This window comes from Macaca nemestrina, chromosome 6 (genome assembly GCF_043159975.1).
Source record: "Macaca nemestrina isolate mMacNem1 chromosome 6, mMacNem.hap1, whole genome shotgun sequence".
In the NCBI taxonomy this organism is placed as follows: domain Eukaryota; kingdom Metazoa; phylum Chordata; class Mammalia; order Primates; family Cercopithecidae; genus Macaca; species Macaca nemestrina.
Window position 1 is genome coordinate 170,541,374 of NC_092130.1, and position 27,645 is coordinate 170,569,018.

Sequence of the window (27,645 nt, forward strand, 5' to 3'; positions counted from 1 at the left end):
GGGCCCTGGATTAGTTTGCAAAGCAGTTCAAGTCAGCCTTGAGTCCTGTAATGCTGCAGAGAGCCCAGCACCCTCATACCCCAGCAGGGCTGGCCCCATCTGGGTGGTCGCTCCTGGGTCTCCAGCACCTAGCACTGGGTGGTTGCTCAGTGAATATTTTACCTGATAGAAGCGCCCAGGCACAGTGGTGGTGAGCACAGATCCATGCATGCTGACTGCCATGCCCCACACATCCACGCAGCCCCTGGGGCTCCACAGTGCCAGTGAGAGCTCCCCCCCAGAACCTGTGCCTCAACTGAAAACGTCCTTCCCTTCTTCCATCCCTAATAAGACTCCCCCTCCTACAGGTCCCAGCAGATGTGAAAAGGAGAACAAAGAGCCTCCAGTTCCTCCTTTGGCCCCAACCTTAGTTTGCATTCTAATTCATTAACATTTGCAGGGCTGTCCTTAGAGATGGTGGTGGCAGTTCTCCTGAAATGCGCTTGTGTTGTTCTTGCACTTTCTGTCACTTCTCTAGTGGGTCTCAGAAGTCAGATGGGTGGACTTACCTGCCCAGCCATGTGGAGGAAGGAAGGCTGCCATGTAGGTGTCTACTCATGCATACCACCTCAAAATGAGGATTATACACTACGAATCAGTTCCCCTCTGACGTCTTAGTGGAAAGTTTCCATTGAGCCCTAATGCTCCCTAGAAGCATGTCACATCCTGCCCGTGGAGGGGCCCACCCAGAGCTCCATTCTGGTTACCCTTTTCCTGCTGGAGGCCATGCCCTCCAGGTGCATCTCAGCTCGGAGAGGAGTTCTCCAGGTCGCAGCTTGCTCTGTCCATCATCCAGCATCTGCCGCCTCACTTTGTAAATAACAAGGCATATGGATGTCTTCACTGGTGAGATTTGCTGGTGGTAAAGCATGTTATCTGGCTGCCCCATGGAAAGCAAAGGAAGCTGCCTCAAGGTAGAGGACCCCCCCCTCAGGGAACCTTTGGGAGAAGCAGGTGGGAGTGAGAGCTGTGGGCCTGGGGCCTAGTGCAGCACACACTGGACATTCCCCTTACTTCCTGCCCCTGCCCTTTCATTCCTCTCTGGAAAGGCTCATTCGCCAAGTTCACAGAGATTCTGTGGTTCCCTATCTGTCCTCAGGAACAGCTGTGGGGGAGTTCTCATCCCTGATGAGGATCAGTCTTGTGGAAGTCCTTCCTGTCGATAAGGACATACTTAGTTTTCATGTGGTTGCCACGGAGACTGGCCACATCAAAACAGAGACAGCCCACGTTTCCAGAAACCCATGGTGACCTGCTTTTGCATTAGCTTCTGGGAAACCTCACAGGTGTGGCCTGATGGCCTCTTGCTATTTAGGGAGCCCTCTGGGACCAATCTTCACCTCAGTCCCTAACCCAGCGTCCTATACAGCTTGTGAACACCAAATGCCTGTTAGTGGAGAGGAGGAAGAAGGTGAGAGTGATAAGAAGCAGAGACAAGCTCTTATGTCCCTCTAGCAACTGGACAGGCAGGAAAAGTAGGAAATGCTCTAGAGATTGTGCAAATGCTTCCTTATTTTCAGGCATGCTTGATACTTATAAACACCATAGACAGACAGACAGGTAAGTAGGTAGGTAGGTAGGTAGGTAGATGTGAACAAATGTGAACCTGGAAGGGCCAGTCTTCCAATATAGATCCTTAGTGGCTCACTGGGTCCAGATTTTAAATAGAGCCAAGTGGCCATTTGCTGACTAGGAGTCATATAGGTACTCTGAATTTCCCCCAAAACCTGCACCTTTTTATCTTTGGGACTTTTAGAGCTCACCTGAACCAAACAACCAGGGCTCAGCTGTATCAGCCAATCAGAACTAAGCAAACTTCTCTTTTTTTTTTTTTTTTTTTTTTTTGGAGACAGAGTCTCCCTCTGTCACCCAGGCTGGAGTGCAGTAGCACAATCTCGGCTCACTGCAAGCTCCGCCTCCCAGGTTCACACCGTTCTCCTGCCTCAGCCTCCCAAGTAGCTGGGACTACAGGCACCCGCCACCATGCCTGGCTAATTTTTAGTATTTTTTGTAGAGACGGGTTTCACCGTGTTAGCCAGGATGGTCTCGATCTCCTGATCTCCTGATCCGCCCGCCTCGGCCTCCCAAAGTGCTGGGATTACAGGTGTGAGCCACCACGCCTGGCCCCATTTTTAAAATTTGAATTAACAGACCTGATTGATTGGGAACCTGGGTAGGAACTTTTGCTCTAAAACCCAAGCCTTCCTTTGTTCTTTGGAACATAACTTCATTTTATATTGGAGGCTGTGTCTCCCTGGTTTGCAAACTGTTCACTGGCATAAAGTCTCTTTCCTCCAAACTCCTTTTTCAGAGAACTTTTGTTGACAGATAGATGATTGACTGATAGATAGAATGACATCTACATATGTATATATATATAGTATGTATGTGAATAAATGAATGAAACCACTAATCAATAAACCACAATAAACCTTAGGGCCCTGAATATTAATTTACCCGGGAGAGACCCAGTCACTAGAGATCAGGGCATCATGAATAGTCAATATCAGGGAGTCAGTGAAGACTCTAATTAGTGGCTCACAGTGCATTTTCTCGAAACCCGAACTTTAGGGGACTTTGATGCTGGTCTATACCACAGCCTGCCCTACTGTGCTCCCATGCTATTCTAATACTCTGCAGTATTTGCTATAAACGTGGGTGAAGGTAGGGCTGTTGGGTTGAATGTAAGTTGTCCTAACTCACTAGCTGGTTTTGAAAAGTAAACAATTCGTTGTGGGTTTAGTTTTCTGCCTATTTGACCCTGCTCTCTCTCTCTCTCTTTTTTTTTTTTTTTTTTTTTTTTTTTTTTTTTTTTTTTGCTAAGTCTGGAAAAGGCCCAAGTCTTGGTATGGTCTTAGGAGGCCTTACAGAGCTAGCATTTCCAATCAGGTAGCAGCTGAATTTGCAGATCCAGAGACCACTGAGGCCACTTACTGTGTCAGCCTGGCTGGCTGGCGAGTAGCTGTGCTCTCAGCTCACCAACTCCCTCCCTTGCTGTGTGTGGGAAAGGTGGATTAAGGACATAATTCCTGGTGAATCCAGCCACAGAGGAATCAGAAAGCCCTCCTCCATCATGCAGTGTCCCTGACTTGAGCCCACACTCTGCGTGGTTCTCCCAGGCCATGCTTTGACTCTTGCAGGATGCATAGCTCCGTGACTAAGAGATGCCTGGCTGGAAAGTATCCTCATTACAAGTTAACTCTGGCATCTCTCTAATTCTGTTGCTGGTTCTGCATGAAAACGTCCTAGTGACAGCTGATCCCATTGAAGGTCAGCCGCCTGTGCTTCCAGTGATGGAAGTAGACTCAGACCAGATGAGTTTTCTGGTATTGGATTAGTGTGTGCTGCTTTCTAATAGGAATTCCATTGACAGTTGTCTCGTTGGATTTTTTCTACCTGCATGATCATTTTCCCTTTTAGAACCATCATAGTTTTATCCTATTTAAAATACATACTTTGTACTTTGAACCATGGACACCCACCTCCCCAAAATTATACCATTTATCATATGACCCTTGAGCCTGAAGATTGCATTTCAAAATATAGACAATTAATAGAGTGATTTTTAAAGCACCTGTCTAATCAGCATTAAGCAGTCACCAGCACCTTCCCATAATTGAAATTCCCAAGAATGACTCTAACACATGGACGTGTTCGGAATCAAAGATGGAACCGTTTTTAGGGTAAATGTTACATCCTGAAATCAAGCAACATGTAAAGTTTTTAATACATAGATGATCGTTATACAGACTAATCATCGTACCAATTGTCCTCAGCCCTGCTGGACAGCCGCGCGTCTCTCCGTTGTAACGAGCTAACCATGTAATAAAGCACGGTGAGCAGGCACTTCCTAGGGCGGTGCCAGGAGCCTTTCTGAATCCTGCAAAGGACTGTGTCCAACGCCTGATCTAGCGTTTTTAGAGGTGGCCCACCTACAGCCAAGGTCTCCCAATGGTGTAGCTTTGGAGCTACACCTAGGCGGGCTTCCCCCCAGTATCTTCCACGTTGCCATGTAATTAAACATGCACACTTTTTTTAAAATTTGCCCCTTGCCTTTAACGATAACTTACATTCTTCCTAAAAGTTATCTTCTCTGGAACATTTCATTAAGTAAAGGAAGCAGCCATTTTTGCTGCTTTATAGTGTTTGAATTGTTCAGGAGTGGAGGTGGGAGTGGAGGTGAACAGGGATTCCCACTCTTTGGTGCTGGGGGAACCTTTTCTCATAGTAATGTCCTCAAACCCTGCCCCATGGCACCGTGCAATGCTTAGAACAAAGGAGTGAGGAAACTCAAGGTGGGCACACTGGCATTCTTCAAAGAAGCCCTGAGAAACTCTGAAATTCCCCAGACTTGAAACAAATGAGAGAGAGAGAAAGGAAGTGTTATGCTTTAGAGGACAAAAAGCAATGACTAGACTGTCTTCACATAGGAAACTAATTCATTACTTATCGCCACTAAACATGAGCTTGTCAGTGGATGTCTATTCCAAACACAGTGAATACACTATTTTATGTAAACTCCCTATTCTACAAAGTAGGAATCATTCCCATCTTACAGATGGACACTGAGGCTTTGAGAGGCTGCTCATCTGAACTGAGATTTGACCCCAGAACCATCTGTTTTCTAAGCCCAAGCCCTCAAACGTGCCATGACACTGCTTTTGTCTGTGGTTCTGAATCGCCTCTGACTCCTGTAGAGATGGCAGCAGAATGTCTGGGATTTCTACACCAGGCTGAGGCCTCCCCCCAACCCCCTACTCCCTCCCTCACTGTCAGGAAGCGGTGCCTGGGCCGTGCCCCTCAGATGTGGTCGCTTCTGTATGTGTGATAAATTTTGAAAGTCTCAGTGGTGCAGGACCATCAGTACGTATTAAATCCATAAGATGTAAGAAGGGTAATTAACACTTCCTGTCATTATTTCCCCTTCTTTGCATCCGGGGAAAGAGGTAGAATAAGGAAGAGCAGGAGGAGGGAGGGAGGAGCCACACGCCAGATGCTGAAGTGGTCTGGGATGGGTAGAGTGCTGGGCCCACAGGAGCTTTCTGGAGCTGTGTCTAGAGGGAAAATGAAGGTCCCCGCCTATTTAAACTAGACGCCCAGTCCGTGGCTTTCACACTGCATGCAGAGTGTGGAACACGTCATCTACTGATGAGCCCTGTTCACCCGACACATCAGAACTTGGGGTTTTAGCCTTTCCTAACTAAAAAAAAATCTCTGTGAAGTTTTGACATCTGGATCAACAATTAGCCAACCATCTGTGGGTGGAATGCTACCTGGAGAGAAATATTTCAGAACCCCCAAATGACAGCATCCTTCCCACACAGACCCAGACCTGGCCCAGACCCAGAAGAACAGGTTGGGGTGAGGTTTTGTCCTGAAATCACAGTGTCCTGGAAACAGTAGGTCTGAGGAAGGGGCAGATTGCTGTCGCAGCCTCTTCACTGAGGGATTTGAAGACACTGATTCCAGTCATATGAAACTACCACCTCACTGCAAAGAAGGTGCTGTTAGACCAGTGCGAACTCAAGTATTCTCCCCTAGAAGAGCACCTCTGGCTGTGCCCTTTTGAAACATTTTATAAATTTCATATACCAAATTTAGAAGGAATTAGGTTCCAGGTTATTTTCTCTCGGGTTTAGAATTGTGTTTGCAGCGCTGGAGTTGAGTTCTATATACCTTTGGTCAGACTCATGTGACAATTAGCCACTCCTGGGGAGAAGGGGCACCTCGTGTCCAGGTGCCAGCAGCCCTTGCCCGCAGTGCCTGGCCAGGTTCCATTTCTCCTCGCTGTGGCCGAGCTGGCCGGAGCCTTCACGGGCTGAGAGGACCAGCAGTGCCATCTTGTGGGAATGTTGTCAGTGCTGAAGCCAGGCTGAAGGAGGGAGACGGCTTCACCTGTCACACTCTGAAGAAGGACGTTGCCCAGAAATGCCTGGGTGCAGTCGAGTGAGACGTTTCCCTCTGCTCACCAGCCATGCTAATTATTATTTTGCTGTCCAGAAAATTAATAGCCCAAATAAATTAAGACCAAGCCAAGAAGGTATTTCAAGAACTAAAAATGCAGGAATGGATTTGTTTTCCATCGACTTACTAGGAAATGTTTAAAAAGTCACCCCAGGTGGGACTATATTTTCCATAAACTCTGGAAGCGCAAAGCTACAGATTCCAAGCAGAGTCAAAACAAGAGTTTTGGAATTTATTTCTAGGCTGCCCTGCAGGCTCCGTGCTTTCCTGAGGAGAGTGGACCAAGAGACTGCTTTTCCCAGTCAATGAGCGCCTGTGCTGGGCCGCAACCTAAGTCCCCCCTTCATCAGTGCATGAGAAGGGCCCCCGGCCCCAGTCACTTTGTGCGGGCAGAAGCTGATCGAGGGTGCCCCGTCCTCCCACTGCAGTGCTCTAGCGTCGTGTCCTCTGTGTTACACACGTGCTAAGCGCACACTGTGACTACCTTTCATCAGCACACAGACACGTGCTGAGCACACACTGTGACTACCTTTCATTAGCACACAGTGGGCGAGGCCCAGGGGCCTTTTCTTCTGCACTGACAGAGGGTTTGATTCGAAGTGCAGCCCAGTTCTCAAGGTCATTACCCTGGAAGAGCAGTCTCTTTGCCTTCCCTCCTCAGGAAAGCACGGAGCCCACCAGGCAGCCCAGAAGCAAATTCTGAAACTCTCTTTCGACCCTGTTTAGAATCTGTTGCTTTCTGCTGTGTGTGTGTGTGTGTGTGTGTGTGTGTGTGTGTACACATGTATACAGTCACCTAAGGAGGTAGGGTCTGTTGCTGTCCAGTTTTATGGACAAGGAAACTAAGCCTCAGAAAAGCCAAACACCAGCTCACCAGCTTGTCCCTGGCAGAGTCAGGATTTTAACCCAGATCATCCAACACCAGAGCCCACACTCATGGTGTCCATTTGCCACTGTCCCTCCTTTCTGTGGTTCTGAATCGTCTCTGGACCTGTCGGCTGCCTCTGGATCTGTTGGATGGTTTGAAGCCTCCCCTGCATTTTGTTCCCGAGACTGAGGAACAGAGTCATCTGAGATGGTAGAGATCTCAGCAACCCAACCGAAGAGCACAGCCCTTGTGCTTTCTCCCGGGCTCTGCCCCCAGGACCCCAAGCAAGATTCCAGCCTCTCTGAAGCACCATTTCTTCCTCCATAAAATGGAACATCGCCTGCCGAAGGAACTCAGATGAGCGAATGATTTATGTGGAAGTGCTTTGTGTGATAGTTAAATGCTAGAGACATAAGTGATCATTTTTCAGGAAAAAAAAAAATCCACTATCAAGTCAGAAAGTAAATCTTTAGGTAGATTTGAATGTATTGTACTGTCTGGTTGAATAAAGGACTCTCAGGTTACATTTAGATTGCTTACCTTAAAACTCTGCGTCTCTAAATCATATACAGAAGACAAGCTAAAACTTGAGGCAGCTAAGCCCTTTAAAATGAGGGGACTGGGCTTGGGGCCAAGATTACATGCCCTGTACGGCCCTCGTTCCAAGTCTGGTTCCCAGCACTTATCACTGTGCAACCCTCAGGCAAATGACCGGCCCTTTCTGATTTACCCTTCTAATCTGTGAAATGGACAGCTCCTGCCTCACAGGACCAAGAGAGTTAGATACAGCACTTCTAAGGGGAGCACCTAACTCAGCAGCTGGTCCATAGTACATAGTGGTGATTGGTAAACAGTAACTTTTATCACCTGAGACCATTTCTGTCCTTTAGGGAAAATAGAGACCCAGTGGCTTATTAAAGGCCATGTGTCCCTGCCTTGTGTGTACACACTTCCCACTGATAGAGTACATTTACATGAAGAGGAGACAGCATTTGCAGAGGATAACTTGAGTAGACTTCCATAAACGCAGGTCAAAACTAACATGAAAATGATTCTGTTACATACAACTCTACAGTAATGCCTTTGCTGCCATTTTTATTACTTTCAGCGGGATCAGAGACTTGACCAGATTCCCAGTTTCACTACTACTCCGTGCACAGGTGTGTGTGTGTGTGTGTGTGTGTGTGTGTGTGTGTGTGTGTGTGCATGTTTCTCCCCATCCCAGAATGCAACTGCGTGGTAACTAAGCTGACCCTAATCCCTACCAGGATGCTTGGGAAGGAAGAGGCTGACCAGTCAGATGCACATCGGACCCCTTGCTGTTGCACAGAATCCTATTTTGGGGTAAAGAAGGGCACTGCATTTTTCCAAGAGTGCAGAAGCTCCCCCAGGGTTAAAGGAAGAAGGGTAAGGATCCCACAAAACTAGCTATGGTGAGCCAGGCTGGAGCAGGGCAGCAGATACAAATTACTTTGTCCACCGGTTGCCTATCAGTAGCAATCCTGTTTGAAGATTATTAACAGTCGGTCCTTTTGGGACACCTGGATTCATTTTCTGGCTGACCTGCTCTCTGTAGCCCAGGAGAAAGTATTATTGCAATATCGGTGTCCTGTGGGGACTGAGTAGGTACATGTGGGGTGTCACATACAGTTCTAGGCAAAACTCTAGAAACCACACTGGAATGCAGTTGGGAGAATAGCTGAGAGAGTGAAGGAATTTGAAATCATGCCTTTGAGTCTGGGAAAGGGATGTTCTGGGGGTTTGTGGTAACCTTCTTCAAATATCAAAGGGCTGTCCTGTGGAAGAGTCGTTAGACTTGGGATGGGCGCTGGACTAAGTGCAAGAAGACAGAATCCGGACCCCTGGGAGACATCCAGGAGGCCCCCACTGAAGGCCCTCAAGCTCTTGACTGCAAAAGGATGAAGGTGTAGATTGCAGCAGCCGTCTGTCTGGTAGGGAACCTCCTGTCCAGCCCTAACTCACAGAGCGCGTCGCTTTACCCCTCTCAGAACTGGCGCAGAAACCACGCTGTCAGAACCCCGCGATGGCGAGGGAGGGTGTAAAGCCTTAGAACACAAACGAACGTTAAGTCTTCTCAATTTTTATATGAGTTACGTGTTGGGATGGCAGTAATTTGAATATATTGAGTTAAATAGTTGCTGTATGGGAGTTTAGGGAAGTTTTAAAACTATGAATTTGGGTTTCTCTGCCCTTTCCACATTGGTTTAAAGATGAGACCATCAAACTCAGTGTTGATGAGATCTGCATTCCGCAGGGTTACTCCCTCACTGAGCGTCTCTGGCACTTCATCCTGCCGGTCTGCAGTCTCCACAGAGTGCCAATACGGTGTAAATCTTCTTCATTAAGAAAATTTAGAAAATAAGAAATAGTGAACTTTTGTTAAGGACAAAGGGTCCTTTTCAGAGTTTGATGTGGTCCTTACCAGATGGACAAGAGAGACCCACGTGCACGCACAGCAGGTGGCTGCTTAGTCTAGGTGTGAAAAAGCTGCAGTTTCTGCTAGTGTATAGGAAGTGTTATCTGGATTCTAATCCTGGCTAATTCTGCCTGGCTTGCAGTTCCTTTACATTTAAATAAGTGTGATTTTTAAAGTCTGGAAAGGCCTGAGGATACGGGGCAGGCAGGGTTGATAGTTTTCACTCTCTCTGTTTCCTGAGAGAAAATAATGTTGCATCTTCAAAACAGCATCTGTCAGAATGATTTTCATCAGATCAAATAAATCCTCAAAGCAGCTATCATACTTTATAGACTTGAGAAATGCAGGTTATACTTTGCATGGAAGCCTAATGGCATTTAAAATAGGCGTGTTTTGCCTGTACAGCCTTACACCCAGACTCCTGACCAGGGTTTCTCGCTTGTGAGATTTTGTTCAAGCTACCATATCTCAAAGAGTTTAGTAACTGTTTTGACTATATGAACATCATAAATAATTATTTGCCAATTTAAGTTACTGTTAATTATAGTTGGAAAAAAGGATTGGGCTGTGAAGCCTTTGGGCCAAACTTGATGGAAACCTTCAGCAGCATACGCTGCGTCACTGGGCGAGTGACGTGAAGATACATATCGCCGCTAGACATCTTGGAAGAGGCCTGCCTTTTGCCGTCTTTTCATGGGCAGCTGCCATATGTCCTTACAGCCAATTATGGCCTTTTCAGTTTTAGAGGAGAGAAGACTTTTGGGGGAGGACTTTTGGTTCATAAAGACTTTTAATGATTAATGATCAATACAGATTGATACTTATTATTCTGCGGCAGGGAAGCTTATTCTTAAAAATTAGTTGCTAAATCTAAACCACAGTACGATACCTCTTCACACCCATTAGAATAGAGCCTTTATCCAAAAAATCAAAATAAAACAGAAAACAACAAGTGTTGGCAGGGATATGGGGAAATAGGAACCCGTGTCCGTTGCTGGTGGGAATCTAAAATGGAACAGCCGCTGTGGAAAACAGGCTGGTGATTCCTCAAAAAGTTAAACACAGAATTACCATATAACCCAGCAATTCCACTTCTGAGTTACACACAAAATAATTGAAAGTAGAAACTCGAGCACATATTTATACACCCACGTCCATAGCTGCACCATTCGCAGCAGTCCAGGTGTCCATCAGCAGACAAATGGATAAGCAGAATGTGGTCTGTCCGTACAGCGGGATGTTATTCAGCCTCAAAACGGAATTCCCACACATGCTGCCACATAAATGAACCCTGACAATACTATACTAGATGGAATAGGCCAGACACAGAAAGACAAGTACTGTATGATTCCACTTAACCTGAGATCCCTAAGATAGTTAAACGCATGGAGATGGCCAAGGGCTGGGAGGAGGAGAGAATGGGGAGCTAGTGTTTAACGGGGACAAACTTTCTGTTGGGAATGATGAAAAAGTTCTGGAAATAGATAAAGGTGATGATAGCATAATATTATGAATATACTTAATGCCAGTGAGCTGCATAGTTAAAAATGGCTAAAATGGTAATATTGTTTGTAATTAGTTGCTGAGCTGGCTGGGGTTTCCAAACGAAGTTGGAAGGGAGGGAGAGCTTGGACTGTCTTTAGCGATAACGTTTGCCTGGAGCAGACCAGAGCTAAAGGAGACCCCTCAGTCTGGTGTCCTGTCACTTCCCACCGAGTCGCCTCTTGGGGCTCGATAAGACTTTCTCACGAAATACAATTCTTGAATATTGTGTAAAAAGTGCAGTCTTAAAGCAAGGACCTCACCTGCGGAAGTGCTGGATACACAGGGTTCTTTCTTTCAGTGCCTTATTTCTTACCGGCACCAAACAGATGGGGGTGCTGAAGAACAGCAGTGCAGGATGAAGTCTCGGGTCTTCATGTTGCTCTTCCCCAAGTTAATTGGGTGGAATGCACACTGTTATGGTTGTGCCCCAAAAGACTGCTCTGACCTAAGCTCTGACCTAAGCCACTGAGTGACTTTCCCTGTTCCTGCTCCTCAGCTCGGAGTCAGCCCTCAAGGTGTGCACGAGGGGCAAGTTCATGGCCTTTCCGTCCTGAGTCCCTTTGACTGCAGCGCCAGACCCTCAGTCTTGCCATCACTCAGCCAAGTTGCCAGCACCACGTCCAGCAGAATGACTGGCCACTTTGTATAGGATGTAGCACAAAGCACACCAACCCCTGGCTCATCGCCGCACCCGGCGGGCCTCACCTCACCCCCCACCACCCGATGGCTGGCAGAGGCACATTTCTTATGCTGAGCCTAGCATGATTTTCACTGACATGCCCTGTCTTTATGAGCAGAATCCAGCAAGCCACTAAAGCTCAGCAGATTCAGTCATGGCTCACCACAAAGGATCTATCCCCATAAAATTTGGGGTTTTGCAAGGACAGCGCCATCTGTGAATGCCTCCCGTGGACTCTTAGAATCTGCAACCTGCAACCACGGCCCTGGACGCTCCTGGAATGAGCTGGGACTGTGGGGGAAGGGTCATTCTTACTCCTGGGGGTCTCCTTTAGCCCCCAGAGTCTCCATGGCCATTCAGCAGTTGTGATGGGACAGTGTCCTTGAGCAGCTCATGTGGGAGTGAGGTGCTAAATGTGGGTTTAGGAAAGGAAACAGCGTGAACTGGGAGTCAGAGGCTGGGTTCTAGGCCTCGGCTTCCCTGTGTGTTTTCCAGCACTCAGGCTAGAGCAGAGTGGTCATGATCTCGTATCATCACTGTTCATACACATTTCCCCTGGGACATACTCGAGGCCTGGAACCCCACCCTTGTCGTGATCAATGCAGGAGACGCCCAGAGGACATCATCTCTGAGGAGCACCGAGGGCAGGGAGGAAGGGTGGGACTGTGGCAGGTCCCTGGGTTTCAGACATCCGTCATCAGTGCACACAGGGACCAGTGCTGGAAACAGACTCCTGATAGCCAGGTCCCCAGAGAGCCTCACGTGGTAGCTACTACATAGTGGGACTGGGCTCAACCAAGGAGCCTGTCAGGAACACCCAACATGGAGGCCTCTCCAGGCTGGCACCCTGCTGCTGGACAGCACCTCTGCGTCCAGAGTTCCATCCACCTCTGCAAAGGGTGGCCTACTCACAGCGTAGACCACCCTCATTGCTGGGATCTCCTTTAGCCCCCAGAGTCTCCATGGCCATTCAGCAGTTGTGATGGGACAATAATTCTGTGCATGTGTCAGTCTTTATAAATACACACATAAATACAGAATTACAAGTGATTTTAACTTTTTTTGCTTGTCTGCTTTTCAATAATGAATATGTACAGGCAGACCTCAGAGATATTACAGGGTCTGCTCCAGACCACCATAATAAAGCTAATATTGCGATAAAGTGAGTCCCACAAACTTTTTGGTTTCACAGTGCACATAAAAGTTTTGTTTACACTCCATTGTAGCCTATTAAGTGTACAGTAGCATTACGTCTAGCATTACATCTAAAAAACAATGTGCATACCTTAATTTAAAATTAAAAAACAATTAAAAATTATGTATGCTGATGATCATCTGAGCCTTCAGTGAGGCTCAGTCTTTTTGCTGGTGGAGGGTCTTGCCTCAGTGTTGATGGCCGCTGACTGATTGGGCTGGTGGTTACTAAAGGTTGAAGTGGCTGTGGCAGTTTCTTAAAATAAGACAACAGGCCGGGTGTGGTGGTTCACGCCTGCAATCCTAGCACTTTGGGAGGTCGAGGCGGGTAGATCACTTGAGGCCAGGAGTTCAAGACCAGCCTGGCAAACATGGTGAAACCCCATCTCTACTAAAAATATAAAAATTAGCCAGCCATGGTGGTGTGCGCCTGTAATCCCAGCTACTCTGGAGGCTGAGGCATGAGAATCTTTTGAACCTGGGAGGTGGAGGTTGCAGTGAGCAGACATCGCACCACTGTATTCCAGCCTGGGCAACAGAGTAAGACTCTCTCCCTCTCTCAAAAAAAAAAGACAACAATGAAGTTTGTGAGATAGATCAACTCTTCCTTTCAGGAAAGATTTATCTGCAGCATACGATGCTGTTTGATGGCATTTTACCCATGGTAGAACTTCTTTCCAAAATGGAGTCAGTCATCTCAAACCCTGCCACTGCTTTATCAATTAAATTTATGTAATATTCTATATCCTTTTTTGTTATTTCAACAGTGTTTACAGCACCTTCACCAGGTGTAGATTCCAGCTCAAGAAACCACTTTCTTTGCTCATCCATGAGAAGCAACTCCTCATCCTTGAGGAGTTTAATCACTAGATTGCAGCCATTCAGTTCCATCTTCAGGTCCACTTCTAATCCTCGTTCTCTTGCTGTTTTCACCACATCTGCAGTTACTTCCTCCAGTGAAGTCCTGAACCCCTTCAAAGTCACCCATGAGGGTTGGAATCAGCTTCTTCCAAACTCCTGTTAATATTGATATTTTGACCTCCTCCCATGAATCATGAGTGTTCTTAGTGGCATCTAAATTCTTTCCAGAAGGTTTTCAATTTACTTTGCCCAAATCCACCAGTGGAATTACTTATTTCTTTAATAAGACTTGAAAGTTGAAGTTACTTCTTGATCCATGGGTTGCAGAATGAATGTTGTCTTAACAGATATGAAAACAACATTAATCTCCTCTCCTTGTATACGTGGTCTTGGGTGGCCAGGAGCATTATAAATCAGCAGTAATACTTCGAAAGGAATCTTTTTTTTGAGCAGTAGGTCTCAACAGTGGGCTTAAAATAAGCAGTAAACCTTGATGTAAACTGATGTGCCGCCATCCAGGCTCTGTCATCCCATGTATAGAGCACACACACAGTAGATTTTACATAATTCCCAAGGGCCCTAGGATGTTTGGAATGGTAAATGAGCATTGGCTTCAAATTAAAGTCATCAGCTGCATTAGTTCCTAATAAGAGTCGGCTGTCCTTGGAAGCTTTGAAACCAGTCATTGACCTCCCCTCTCTAGCTATGAAAGTCCTAGAGTACATCTTTTTCCAATAAAAGGCTGTTTTGTCAACATTGGAAATCTGTTGTTTAGTGTAGCCACTTTCATCAATGATCTTAGCTAAATCTTCTAGAGAACTTGCTGCAACTTCTTCATCAGCAGTTGCTGCTTGACCTTGCACTTTTGTCTTCTAGAGATGGCTTCTTTCCTTAAACTTCATGAACCAATCTCTGCTAGTTTCCAGCTTTTCTTCTGCAGCTTCCTCACCTCTCTTAGCCTTCATAGAACTGAAGGGAGTTAGGGCCTCGCTCTAGATTAGACTTTGGCTTAAGGGAATGTTGTGGCTTGTCTTCTATCCAGACCACTCGAACTTTCTCCATATCCACAATAATGCTCTCTTTTACTTCCTTGTCACTCACCCCAGTGCTCACTGGAGTAGCATTTTTAATTTTCTCCAAGAACTCTTCCTTTGCATTCACAACTTGGCTATTTGGTAGAAGAGACCAGCCTGTCTGAGCTTCCGACTTGTCTTCCTCACTAAGCTTGGTCACTTCTAGCTTTTGATTGAAAGTGACAGACATGCGACTCTTCCTTTCACTTGAACACTTCTAGGCCATTGTAGACAATTGTAGAGTTGCTAGTTGTCCTAATTTCAATATTGCTATGTCTCAGGGAGTAGGAAGGCCTGAAGAGAAGGAGACAGGGAATGGCTGGTCAGTAGAACTGTCAAAACACATGCGACAAGTGTTGATTAAGTTTACCATCTTATAAGGGCACAGTTCGTGGTGCCCCAAAACAATTACAATAGTAACATCAAAGATCAATGACCGCAGAGCACCATAACAGACATAATAGTAATGAAGATGGACGCCCATAGACCTGCTTATGCAGAGTTGCCACAAACCTTCAATTCCTAAAGAAACACATTACCTGTGAACTGCAATAAGCCGATGCCATAAAACAAGGTACTTGTGTGTGTGTGTGTGTGTGTGTGTGTGTGTGTGTGTGTGTAGAGGGGAGGGTGTTTACCTATATATGTACATAATTACTCAAGCTTCCTCAGCCACCTTTTAGGGCTCAGTTTGATGGGGAAGCTAATTCCCTTTATTATGCATGTATTCTTACTAGATTGACTCTCTATGGATGACATTTTTATCAAGTTTCTGGAGTGGGGTGATCTCCTGTATTTCCGCCTTTCAGAGCCTTGACAGATTAAAAAGCAAGTAAGACATGGAGACAGTGAAAGCCACTGTGCACTCCTGCTGTGGAAAGACGGCTGTGCCTTGTTGAAGATGATAGTATATGATTTGCTACCAGAGTGGGGCCATCCCTGCTTAAGGCTGTTCATAGATGTTTAAAAGAACATTCCAAAGGACTTTAAGAAACTTTGCACTGCTATTTCTGTATTCCTTTCCAAATCTTTTATAAAATGTTAGAATTCAGACCACAGTTCCCAAGCTTTGGATGCAAACTCCTTGGCCTGAATCCCTGGAAGCCCTCCCCTGTTAGTGGCATCAGGCACCACAGCAGGGTATGCTTTAAGAATCAAAATGAATTCAGTTATACCACGTGGTGGGGCTTAAACTGGAGCTGAGCTTACTCATCTCTGGCCGGCTATTAATCCTATAGCTAAATCATATACGTAAAGGAAGGGGAAGAAAATCCAACCTTGGTAACCATACAACTAACACTAAATAAAACCAAGGTCATGTATGGGGTATCTCTGTGCTGCTTCGTAAAACTTGAAATTTCTGAATCTCGCTAAGTAACAGAAATTACTTGGGGGAATTTCAGGTGCTTTTGGTAAACTCTTTGGGGAAGTAAACAGTCAGTGAACTTTCTGAATGCTGGGACTTTTGCCTGCAGCAAAACAAAACTAAGACAAGTTAAAAAGACCACCAGCAGCAGAGGAGAAGTAGAGCTGGGAAGAGACAGGCTGGGGAGCTCAAGGGATAAATTCTACCCCCTCTGCCCAGCAGGGCTGGCCTTAAGCAAAACTGAGCCAAGAGGGAGATGCTTCTTCTCCACCCACCTCCATGAGTGTTCCAGATCGATCGTGCTGTCCCAGCTGGGCTGACCTTGTATTCACCTCCTGCTCTTGGGTGCCTGTACCTCTTGGTGGAGGCATTTTGGAAGTGCACACACCTTATCCACTACCTTAAACTGTGTCCTGATGTTTTTAAATTTTGGCACATGTAGCCATCAAAAATAAATGTACAGAAGAGTATATAATTACATGGAGAGATGCTTACCATAGTCTTAGTTCAGAAGGCAGATTACAAAACAGTGTGACTATTTTTGTAAGAAAAAAGTTAAGAAGAAGACAAGCACGTACATCTATGCATAGAAGGAAAGCCTGGAAGGATAGCGCCGTGTTAACAGCCGTGTTTCCAGGTGGTGGACCTGCTGGTGATTTGAGCCTGTTTGGGCTTCTGTTTTTTCACACTGGGCTGTATTGCTTTGGTACTGTATCCGTTCCCTCAATACTCCACAGTGTGGTGAGCTCAGTGTGAGTTAACATGTCAAGAGGTGACAAGTTTCCCAAGGACCTTATGTTTGTAATGCTCGGGTATTGATGGGGGATGGGAAGTTTGTGTTGGTTCTGGAATCTGCCCTGTGAGGATGCTGGAAGGGGAAGCCCAGGGTTGAGGAGGCAGTGAGAAAGTCTCCAAGTCCACGCCATGTAAAACTACTTCTCCCCTGCTTTAGCGAAGCGCCTGTTTCATGATCTCATTAAATCAAAAGAATTGGGCTTGCCCACAGTTAAAAGTGTTGATTTAACCAAAAAACAAAAATAGGCTAGGCACGGGGGCTCATGCCTGTAATCCCAGCACATTGGGAGGCCAAGGTGGAAGGTTGGCTTGAGACCAGGAGTTCAAGACTAGTTTGGGCAACATAGCAAGACCCTGCCTCCGCAAAGATAAAACAATTAGCCGGGTGTGATGATGCACGCCTGTTGTCCCAGCTAGTCGGGAGACTGAGGCAAGAGGATCACTTGAGTCTAGGAGTGGAGGCTGCTGTGAGCTATGATCGTGGCTCTGCATTTCAGCCTGGGTGACAGAGACCCTGCCTCTAAAAAAACTACAAATAGAAAGTGCTTGTAGGCAATTCACTTGCAGTTGGCTGCAGTCTCTTTCTCTCTCGTACTCGGGGCTGAACTAGCCTCAGGAGAAGGAGGCTCCCGAGCCCCGTAGTGTGGTCATTACAACAAATAATGCAGAGGAAGAGGTTCGCTCCCCATTCCGCCTCCACGCCCTCCAGCCTGGCTCTGCCACTGTGTCCCCTTTTTTGGACTGTTTTGTTAAATCTGCCTTTTCCCTTCTTGTTTTCCAGTCCACCTAAACCCACTGTGTTCATCTCTGGGGTCATTGCCCGGGTAAGTCTGGGAGTGTCTGCAGTGGGTTTGAGGCCTTTGCATGGCAGCATGGAGTCTCCTGGTTCCTTCTGGTTTTATTAAACTCTACCTGGAATAACCCAGCACCACTGCTCATCTCAATTGTAGCCATGGCTCTCTTGGTTGCCACATTTCCCCAGAGGGTGCTTCTGCAGACCCCAGGCCAGACTCACAGTTTGGGTCACATCCTTTACCTTTCCAGAGCCGCCCTTTGGTGAGACCCAACATTGTGACTTAAGCGCAGGCCTCCCACCAGTAAACCATCAGCGAACCCCCGCCAGCGAACCCCTGCCAGCAAACCCCCACAGTATTGCCGTCCACAGGGCTGCTGTTCTCAGGACATTCACTTTCTTATCAGAGGATGCCTGAAGAAAGTGCCAGCGTTGGGGATAGCCCACTATTGGTGGAGCTGTGACCACAGCCAGCCAACCTGCCAGCCAGAGAAGTGTGGCTCCAGCCTGCTCGTGTGGGCCCCACTCTGGCCACACCCACAGTTGGCACGAAGCCCATTGATCCCTCTGGAAAATAGCGGGTCCCTCATGAGACTGGGCAGGCCGAACCTGGCTCTGTCTCGTAGGCGCCCTATGCATTTCCTTCCCGGCCAGCGCCCCAGGCCTAGCTCACAGCTGTGGTGGCACATCTGAACTTAAGATCCTGGATTTGGTTCTGTCCTGCCCCCAATGTAAATAGTCACAAATACAAATGTAGCAGAAGAAAGCCCCAGGCATCTAAGTCAGTTCTGTGGGAGTCGCGTGTTCCTGTGTCTCACGGCATGGGGCAGAGCCAGTGAGCATTCTTGCTGTCCTGCCAGCGTGTGGGCCTCAGTGCCACCTGCCATTCCCCGGTTCTGATGGCCTGGGCCCCCCACCACCCAGAGGGGACAGGCTTCCACCCTCCTTTACCCATTCACAGTCCATGCCCGCCCTGCACGGACACTGGTGGGCGCCGGCCTGGGGCTTCCTCACACATGAATCCCATGCTTCCTGCAGAGATGCTGTTGGGCGCTGGCCTGGTGCTTCCTCACATACAAACCGCATGCTTCCCGCAGGGACGCTGGTGGGCATTGACCTGGCTCTTCCTCACATACAAACCCACTGCTTCCTGCAGAGATGCTGTTGGGTGCTGGCCTGGGGACTGCCTCACCCATGAACCCCATGCATCCCGCAGGGACGCGGGTGGGCATTGACCTGGCTCTTCCTCACATACAAACCCACTGCTTCCTGCAGAGATGCTGTTGGGTGCTGGCCTGGGGACTGCCTCACCCATGAACCCCATGCATCCTGCAGAAACGCTGGTGGGCACTGGCCTGGGGCTTCCTCATCCATGAACCCCATGCTTCTTGTTGATCAACCTGAGCTTTCTGTGTATCCTGACAGGGTGACAAAGATTTCCCCCCGGCGGCCGCGCAGGTGGCTCACCAGAAGCCGCATGCCTCCATGGACAAGCATCCTTCCCCAAGAACCCAGCACATCCAGCAGCCACGCAAGTGAGCCTGGACCCCACCAGCCTCCCCCGCGGCCCTGGCTCTTCTGTACTTGGTATTTCCCTGACAGAGAAAACCAGCACTTTCTCCCAAATCCTGCTCTGCTGGGAAATCTAAGGCAAAACCAAGTGCTCTGTCCTTTGCCTTACATTTCCATATTAAAAACTAGAAACCGCTCCAGCCCAAACCTTGTTTATGGGGAGTCCGGTTGGATGTCGTTTGAGGATGATTGCGCCCCTAGAGGTGCCATTAGCAGAATTTGCCAAGATCTGAGAAAAACTTTTAGCTTTAGTTCTATTTCAGCAGTCGCCTGACATCCTTGTCTGTGGTCTTAAAAACAAGAAGGCACACATTTGAAAGGATGAGATTAAGGTTAGGGGAAAAGCTCAGCCATTGCATGCTTTTTAGTATTGGGACAGTAAAATCTTAACACCTGCGGGAAAGTAAGAACTAAGGGAATGAGTTTGGGCGGCCCCTCAGAAAGACCATTAGAGGCAGGGAAGAGCAACGCCAAATTTCCCTCCCTTGTGAGATGGGGGATCCTGTGCAGGCTGAGGAGGCACCCATGAGAAAAGCCAAAAAAGCAGAGCGAGACTCCGTCTCAAAAAAAAAAAAAAAAAAAAGCATGCATCTTAGAAATAGCTCCTCAATTCCAAGAGTCAACATTAGAAATAGCTCCTCAATTCCAAGAGTCAACATGCCAAAAAATGAGGCTGGAGGCAGGTAGCTCCGAGGGAGGACTGCTGGTATGAGATCTCGGCATGGCAAGCCCAGCATCGCCTCAGCCCAGACAGGCTCCACCAGGAGATCAAGCAAAGCTGGCCTTAAGGAATCACCTCCTGAGCCACTTCAGAGTCTGGAAGTGACCACGGACCAGGGTGGAGGAATAGACTTCTACTTCATTCTGGGACACTTGAGCCAGGGAGTTGAAAGCTTGGAAAGAGCAGATAAGAAACCTGCCCCTTGTCTCCCTAGGGACGTGAGACACCACATTCCATTTGTGCTAGAAAAACCTGTCCACTGATGGGTCTAACCATTCCAAATGCTTTCCACCCCGTGTGCACAGCTGCCTGGGTCCGTCGTCACTTGGGTGCGTCACGTTGTCCTCCGATTTTTAGATGAATTTCCTGTCTAGAGATGTCCTAGTCTGCTCACTGGCTGGTGGCAGTAGAGTACCCTGCATCTCCGAAAAGCCAGAGGGTTCGCCTAGTCAGACGAAACTCCAGAACGGTGCTTGCGGAGGGCCTGACTGTCCTGCTCACCCACAGCCGATCTGCTGCAGGCCAGCAACCATGCCGTGAGCACCTGCCAACCACCAGCCTTTCTGGTACTGTTCTGTTCACATCTGCCTGCTGGTGAGGGCAGAGGCAGACCTGGTCAGACCCAGCGCCCATCCTCCCTGAGGGAGCACAGCACAGCCTCACACTTGAAAGGCAGTGTTTGGTTTCCCATCTAATCAACTTAAGGGAAGCCGGCGTGTACCCTTCAAGACCCTGTCGCCACCTGCTTCCTCATCAGTTTGGTATAAACTGAGGGTGGCTTTTGGAGACCCAAACTTGGTCAGCAGCGCTACCATGGAACACCCCAGCAAGCACCTCCCAGCCTGCCTTTTGGAGTAGCACCCAGGAGGGGATGCTGCGCTCCAGCAACACCAGGTCAGGCCCGTGCAGACCCCTGCCCCTGCCGCTGCAGAAATCCAGAAGCATGCTGAATGCTTCTCAGTCTTCAGCCGGAGGGAGGGCTGTGATTTCCAGAGGTGTGCTTTTTATGTACTTTTAGCTAGATCTGGCATGCATCTGTGGCCTTTAGATCATTAAATCCAAACTGTTTGCCTAAGTGAGTGTATCAGTTGTTAACTTCAAGAATATTGATGATTTATAATAAAGCTCCTGCATTTCTCTCCAGCTTTGTTTTTTCTTGTAGATCAGAGATTCCCTTTTATATTTTACCGGGGTTGCCAGATGGTTTCAATAGAAGTACAAATACCCATACATGTGTACATGATGGGCGTTTTCAAAACTTATTTTCCAGATACAAAAGTCGAACTCTTGGACACCTGGTGACTCGAGTCTAATTATCTACTTAAAATGTCATAACATGGAAAAGCTTAATACCATTGATTAAAGCATATTACTTGGGCCCAGCAGCTGGCCTGTGCCAGGAAGGCCCTTTGGGAACAGATGTAAGAGAGAATGATTAATAGTAAGCCCAGGGGTGACGGTGAGCAGCTTTTGATGTACAAGACGTTTGCCTTAATCAGAAGGTCTCCTGTAACCCTTGTGAGAAAATAATCACAACTATTAGACTGGCGATCCAGAATCAAATCGGAATTTGAGTGGGAGGGGCCTGAGGTTTTCTCACCCAGGGCTGTATTTGTCAGAGAGCACCAGAGGGAGCACCAGGGGCCGCATTCACAGCCCCAGCTTGGGTGTAGCTGGAGTCTACACCTCCAACAACCCTGGCCTTGTCGGGTGTTGCCTCTGAAGCTGCTGCTTGTATTCCTGCCTCCTGTCTCCCATGCTAAGCTGAGGAAAGGAACGAGGGGCATACTCATTTTCTGTCACTGGGCAGAGTCCATTCTCAGTAAATATATGGTGGTTGCCAGAAATGCCAAGCATCCAACAAGCATGGAACAGAACCACCCCCAGGGCTCTCCACATCATTCCTGAACATCATTATCCAGTGTCAGTTTTCTATTGCTGCCTTAACAAAGTCACAAATTAAGCCACAAACTGTGTGGCTTAAAACAACGGGAGTGTGTTCTGTCACAGTTCTGGAGAGGTTTGAAATCAGTGTGTTGGCCAGGCCACACTCCCTCCGCAGGCCCAGTGGGACTTTCTGGCCTCTCCCAGCTCCTGGCGGCTCCTGACGGCTGTGGCCATCCTTGGCGTCCCTTGGCTTGTGGGCAGCATCACTCCGGTCTCTGACTCCGCCATCACATGGCCATTCCCTGTCTGTGTGTCTGTCTCCAAATCTCCCTTGTTTTCTGAGGACACCAGTCATTAGATGAATGCCCACCCTATTCCAGTATGACCTCATCTTCCCTGATTACATCTGCAGAGACTCTGTTTCCAATTAAGGTCACATTCAGAGGCACTGGGATTTAGGACTTCAACATATCTTTTGGGGGAACGTCATTCACCCAAGAACATCACCTATGTGCCGAAAAGCCAGAAACCTCACTCCCAGCTCACACCATTTGAAGAACAGTTCACTTAGTGCATTGCTTTTCTGCAAAAACTTTGCTGGGAGAACCTTTACCTGCTGCAGGTTTCCTGATACAGCATCTCTGGCCATGCAGCATCCCAAGCCTGGCTGCAGGAAGAACAGAGAAAAGACTGGAAGCAGAGACATAAAGGGACAGGACCCTCGGCTGCAGAGGCTGCCTGTCCCTGGGTCCAGTGGCTGTGGGATCACTTGTTGTCAGATGTGTCCTCAGCCCAGAGAGTCACAGTGTTGCCACTGTGCTCCATGGATGGTGGTTATACTATTTCACAGGAGGAAAGACTGAAGCTCAGGGTCCAGTGTCAAAGCCACTGTTAGTAGATGGCCAATAAGCACATCAAAAGATGCTCAATGTCTTTAGTCACCAGGGAGATGCAGATCAAAGCCACAATGAAATACCACTTCACTGTGGCTAGAACCAGAAAGTCAATGACACAAGGGTACTGACAGGAATGCAGAGAAATTGGAACTCGTACGATGCTGTTGGGAGTGCAAAATGTGCAGCCACTTGGGAAAACAGTCCCGTGTGAAAAAACAGTGAGAAAAACAGTTCCTCAAGTGAGAAAACAGTTCCCCATACAATTAAACACAGAGTTATATGACCCAGCAATCCACTCCTAGGTATATACACCCAAGAAAAATGAAACGACATGTCCATGCAAAAACGTGTAAACATGATTATAGCAGCAGCATTCATAATAGCCGAAAGGAAGAAACAACACAAATGTCCATCCAGTGAAGAATGAATGAACAAAATGTATAGCCACATAGTGGAGTACTACTCAGCCATGAAAAGGAATGAAGGACTGATAACACACAACATGGATAAACTTTGAAAACATCATGCTAACTGAAAGAAGCCAGTCACCAAAGATCGTATGTGTGATGTCATTCATATGAAATGTCCAGAACAGAGAAATCTATAGAGACAGTGCTTGCTTAGGGCTGGTATGGGGCAGGGGGAGTAGGAAAGTGATGGCCAAAGGGTACAGAGTCTCTTCTTGAGGTGATGAAAATATTCTAAAATCAACCATGTGAATACTTGCACATACCCATGAATATGCTTTTTAAAAGCCATTGAACTGGACACTTTAGGCTAGCCCATGGAGAGGGCAGCTTGCGGTTCTGAGGGAGGCAAGAAAGACTGGCAGTCAGAAACTCAGGGGAGCCAGTCAGCAGGACAGCAAGGAGCCATGTGAGGAAAGTCGAAGAAATGAGAAGACCTGGAAGGGTCAGTGTGGATGCTGAGACCCCAGAGACTACGAAACTGATACTGAAATCCTCAGGGAAGCAGCACATCCCAGGGGTGATTAGATGATAGCAGTCAGGACCAGGAAAGGGTGAGCTTAAACAGAAGGCACAAAACACGGAGAAAGGAGACATGTGAGGAGGACAAGTGCTGACCTAAAAATCCCCACAGGGAGCAAGAAACTCTGCTTAGCTGCTGCCCCTGGATTAGGGACACAGTGTGGGGGACAAGCTGTCCTTTGCTGCGCAGAGCCGGGGAAGAGAGGGTCACGAGCACATATGTGCCTTAATGGCCAGGTGGTGAATGGCAGGCTTGAGGAAGGGCGAGGGGGGATGGCACTGCACCGGGGCAAGCACAGGCTCTAGAGTCACCGCTGTGCAGGCTCAAACCTCAGCCCTGCCGGAGCAAGAGGCTCCATCAGCGTCTCTGGACCCCACCTACCCAATTGCAACTCTGCACTCACGGAGCTTTGTGAGCATGAAAAGAAGTCATACACGCTAACCTCATGGTTAATACAGATGCTCAGTAAATGAGAGGCATTACTGGGATCACGAGGACAGGGTTCCCAGCATAGACAAAGGGTGCTAGAGGGGTACAGAGGTTTGCAGTTGGCAAGAAGATTCCAGAAAGGGATGGTTGGATCAATGCCACTCAAGATTGTGTTCAGGAACAATGAGGAGATGGAGAGGTGGCCAGGGGCCCAGGTGAGTGTTGGCGGAGCAGGGATGGGCAGAAGGGTGCTGGGCCCTAAGGACCCTGCAGGGGCCACCTGTCACCCAGAGGTCAGCAGCGCATGCGTGCCTCTGGTTCCTGCATGCCATCCACCGCAGTCTTTGTTTGGTCTCAGGTGGCCCCAGCACAAAGCGCAGCTCTTTGAATGTTTTCACTGAGAAGTTCCTTCATAGTGTTTGTAAGTGTCACTGGAATGATCCAAGACTGGAGGGGTTACCAGGAGGAGCACATCGTTTTCCAGTGCCCCTGACTCATTCATCTGCTGCCCCATGGACCACAAGTCCTGAGCTCTCCCCTGCGACCACCCGAGAAGCAAGCAGCCCCTCCCCACACCTGCAATGTGTCCCTGGGACACCCCTGTTGCCCCGCCCTGACCCAGAGGCCAGGTCCCTGGGGCCGCCCGCTCTCTCAGCAGGCCCCTCCTAGAGGGACAGGATCCCTGGGACATTTCCTTTCTGGGTCCAGGCAGGAAGGAGAACTGGGACCCTATTCAAATGTGTCCTGGAGTTCTGACATTTTGACACCATTTCAAAGAACCTCCTCAGCTCCAGTTCAAACTAGAACCAGCCCCTGATGGAGCCAGTGCCTGGACCGCAAAACCCAGAAGCTCAGGCGGGGCTCAGGTTCAGGTGCCTCCTGCCACTTACTAGGTTTGGGCACCAGGTGACCCCCTGTGTGTGTATCAGGAAGCTACAGGGTGTGATGTGCCCATGGCATGGACAGGAACCTGGCTAAGGAGACCGTGGAATGACCACCAGCCAAGTGGAGGGTGCAGGCCTGGATGAGGGCCACGCAGGCAGCCTGAGAAAGGGCAGGGATTGGGGGTGAGAGAGCAGAGCCATGGGGAGATATGGCCAGACCCAGCGGGTTTGTAATTCGTTGGTTATTGTTAAAGCATCTGCCACTGCCTCGGCAGCCCGTGCTATTCTGCAGTTCTGCAGCTTTTCTTATCTTCACAGCTGCTGTGCTGGTTAAATACTTCTTTTTACAAATCCAAAAGTAAACTTCTCTTTCCCTAAGACTTGGCATCTTGCTGGCCTCTGCAGTATAAAAACAAAAACAAAACAAAACAAAAAAACAGGCATTTTGCAACCCTCCCAGGAGGCGCCTGCAGCCATATGCGCCTGAAGAACGGGGAGGGAGGGAGGGAGTGGGTGGTGGTGGCGAACCATGAGGCTTTGCGAACTTGAGACATCCTCATCACAGTTGTATTCACCAGGTCCTCCAGAGAAATAGAACCAGTGGGGGTGTGTGTGTGTGCGCACGTGTTTATCCATGTGTACACACACATGCACACATATAGGAAGAGACTTATTTTAAGGAATTGGCTCATGAGATTATGGAGCCTAGCAAATCCCATATCTTCAGGGATGGCAGGAAGCTGGAGGCCCAGGAAGAGCTGGTGCTGTTGTTCAAGTCCGAAAGCTGTCTGCTGGCAGAAGTCCTTCTTGCTCAGGGAAGGTTGTTCTTCTGTTCATTCAGGCCTTCAACTAATTGGATGCGGCCCACCCACATAATGGAGTACAGTCCGCTTGACTCAGAAGGTCTACTGATTTAAATGTTAGTCTCATCCCAAAATGCCTTTACAGAACCATCTAAGATAATGTTCAACCACATCTCTGGGTGACATGACCCAGCTGAGTTGACACATAAAATTAGCTAATGTAAGTATTCATTGTGGCTGATTTTTCTCTTGTAGCAGGATGAGCTGCAGATAAAACCTCTCAGACACCAAGTTGTAGAAGGAAGAAGGGCTTTATTCAGCTGGGAGCCTTGGCAAGCTACTGCCTTAAAATCCGAGCTCCCCGAGTGCACAAATTCTGTCCCTTTTAAGGACTCACAACACTGAAGATTTCATATGAAAGGGTTGTGATTGATTGAGCAATCTAGGGGACACATGACAGGGGTTTCATGCACTGATAGAACAGGGCAGGGAGTTTCACAACATTCTTCTATACAATGTCTGGAATTTATGAATAACATCAGTTTCTAAGTTATGAGTTGATTTTTAACTACTGGGTTTAGGCCAGGCAGACCCAGGCCTGGTTTTGGGCCTGGCACCGGGCTGCTGTCTTTGGTTTTACTTCCTTGCTTTTTATTAAAACAGGTACTGAGTATAAAACAATATAAAACAATGTGAGAGGGTCTTTTTCTTTCCTCACTCTGGGTCGTTAAAGCATCTTGGATGTGTTTTTACTTCGACCTATCTGCAAATCTTTACAACCTTCTGTCTAGCATTTGCCTTGCTCTTCTAAACAGACTTTCTAAAATTCAATTAAGGGCATTCATGACAAGAGAAAATTATTTTCCCTCATCCTCCCCTTTAATCCTAACTATTTTCATAAATCCAACTGCCATGCTTTCAAAAAAATCTAATTTGTCAACTGGAAAAGCCCCAGCGTGGTCTGCTATAATGAACTAATATAATCTGGAGGATTTGGAACTCTACCCAGAGGCCTGGAACGAGCTTTTGATTACATTTCGACATCACCATTCTGCACTGCCGAGGGTCACTTAAAAGAAAGACTCCAACATTTTGTAGCATAAGGACTCAGTTTCCTGTGCAAGTCGCCAGAAACCCACTTGTGTTATTCTTTAAATAGGGATGTATTGAGAACATGGAATGTGCTTAGAGAGCTAATAATGATCTTCATTATTTCTAGGGCAATGATTGTCACCTGGGGGTGATGTTGCCCCCCAGGGAACATTTGACAGTGTCTGGAGGTTGCTAGTGGGTGGAGGCCAGAGATGCCACTAAAAATCTATCATAATGCAATTAAACAATCAAAAGCAAATTTCCCTCAACCTGGAATCCTGAAGAAAAAAAAAAAAAAAAACATGTGTTTCAGTAATGACAGCACGTTTCGTGGAAGCAACTGAAGTAGCTCAAGCTTGTTTGTGTTTTCCAGTTCCTGGAGCAGAAAATAGTAAATTGCTGTGATGCAGATTTGCTCCTGGACGCAGTGGAAAATTTTAGATAAAGCAAATCTTTGCCTTCAGGGAGAGTGTTCAGTTGCTCTCCAGCTTTATGGTGGTTTTCTCAGTCACTGATACAAAAAAGAGCCAAGATCAATGCCCTCAGTGGCTTCCCAGCACACCCACCTAGGGCAGGAAGGACAGTCACACTGGCTTTTGGCTCAGCTATTTAAATATTCTCAAAAACAGGTCTAGAAATCTCTTTGCAAACAATGGCAGCTGCTTTCCAAAATGAACCATGTGTGCCTCAGGCTGATTAACCTCCCAGTTATCAGTGGGCATGGCAAAGGGATGAATAGCTGAGAGGAAAATGTGTG

General features: G+C 47.7%; 1 protein-coding gene across 1 annotated transcript in view; it reads left to right on the plus strand.

The window, feature by feature from the left end:
• DA (death associated protein) overlaps nt 1-21,050 on the plus strand; it is a 76,751-nt gene extending 55,701 nt beyond the window's left edge. The window contains exons 3-4 of the mRNA XM_011754339.2: nt 17,603-17,645; nt 19,040-21,050. Of these exons, the coding sequence (XP_011752641.1) occupies nt 17,603-17,645; nt 19,040-19,153 (157 nt within the window). The 3' untranslated portion in view covers nt 19,154-21,050. The remainder of the gene's footprint in view (nt 1-17,602; nt 17,646-19,039) is intronic.
• The last annotated feature ends 6,595 nt before the right edge of the window (nt 21,051-27,645 follow it).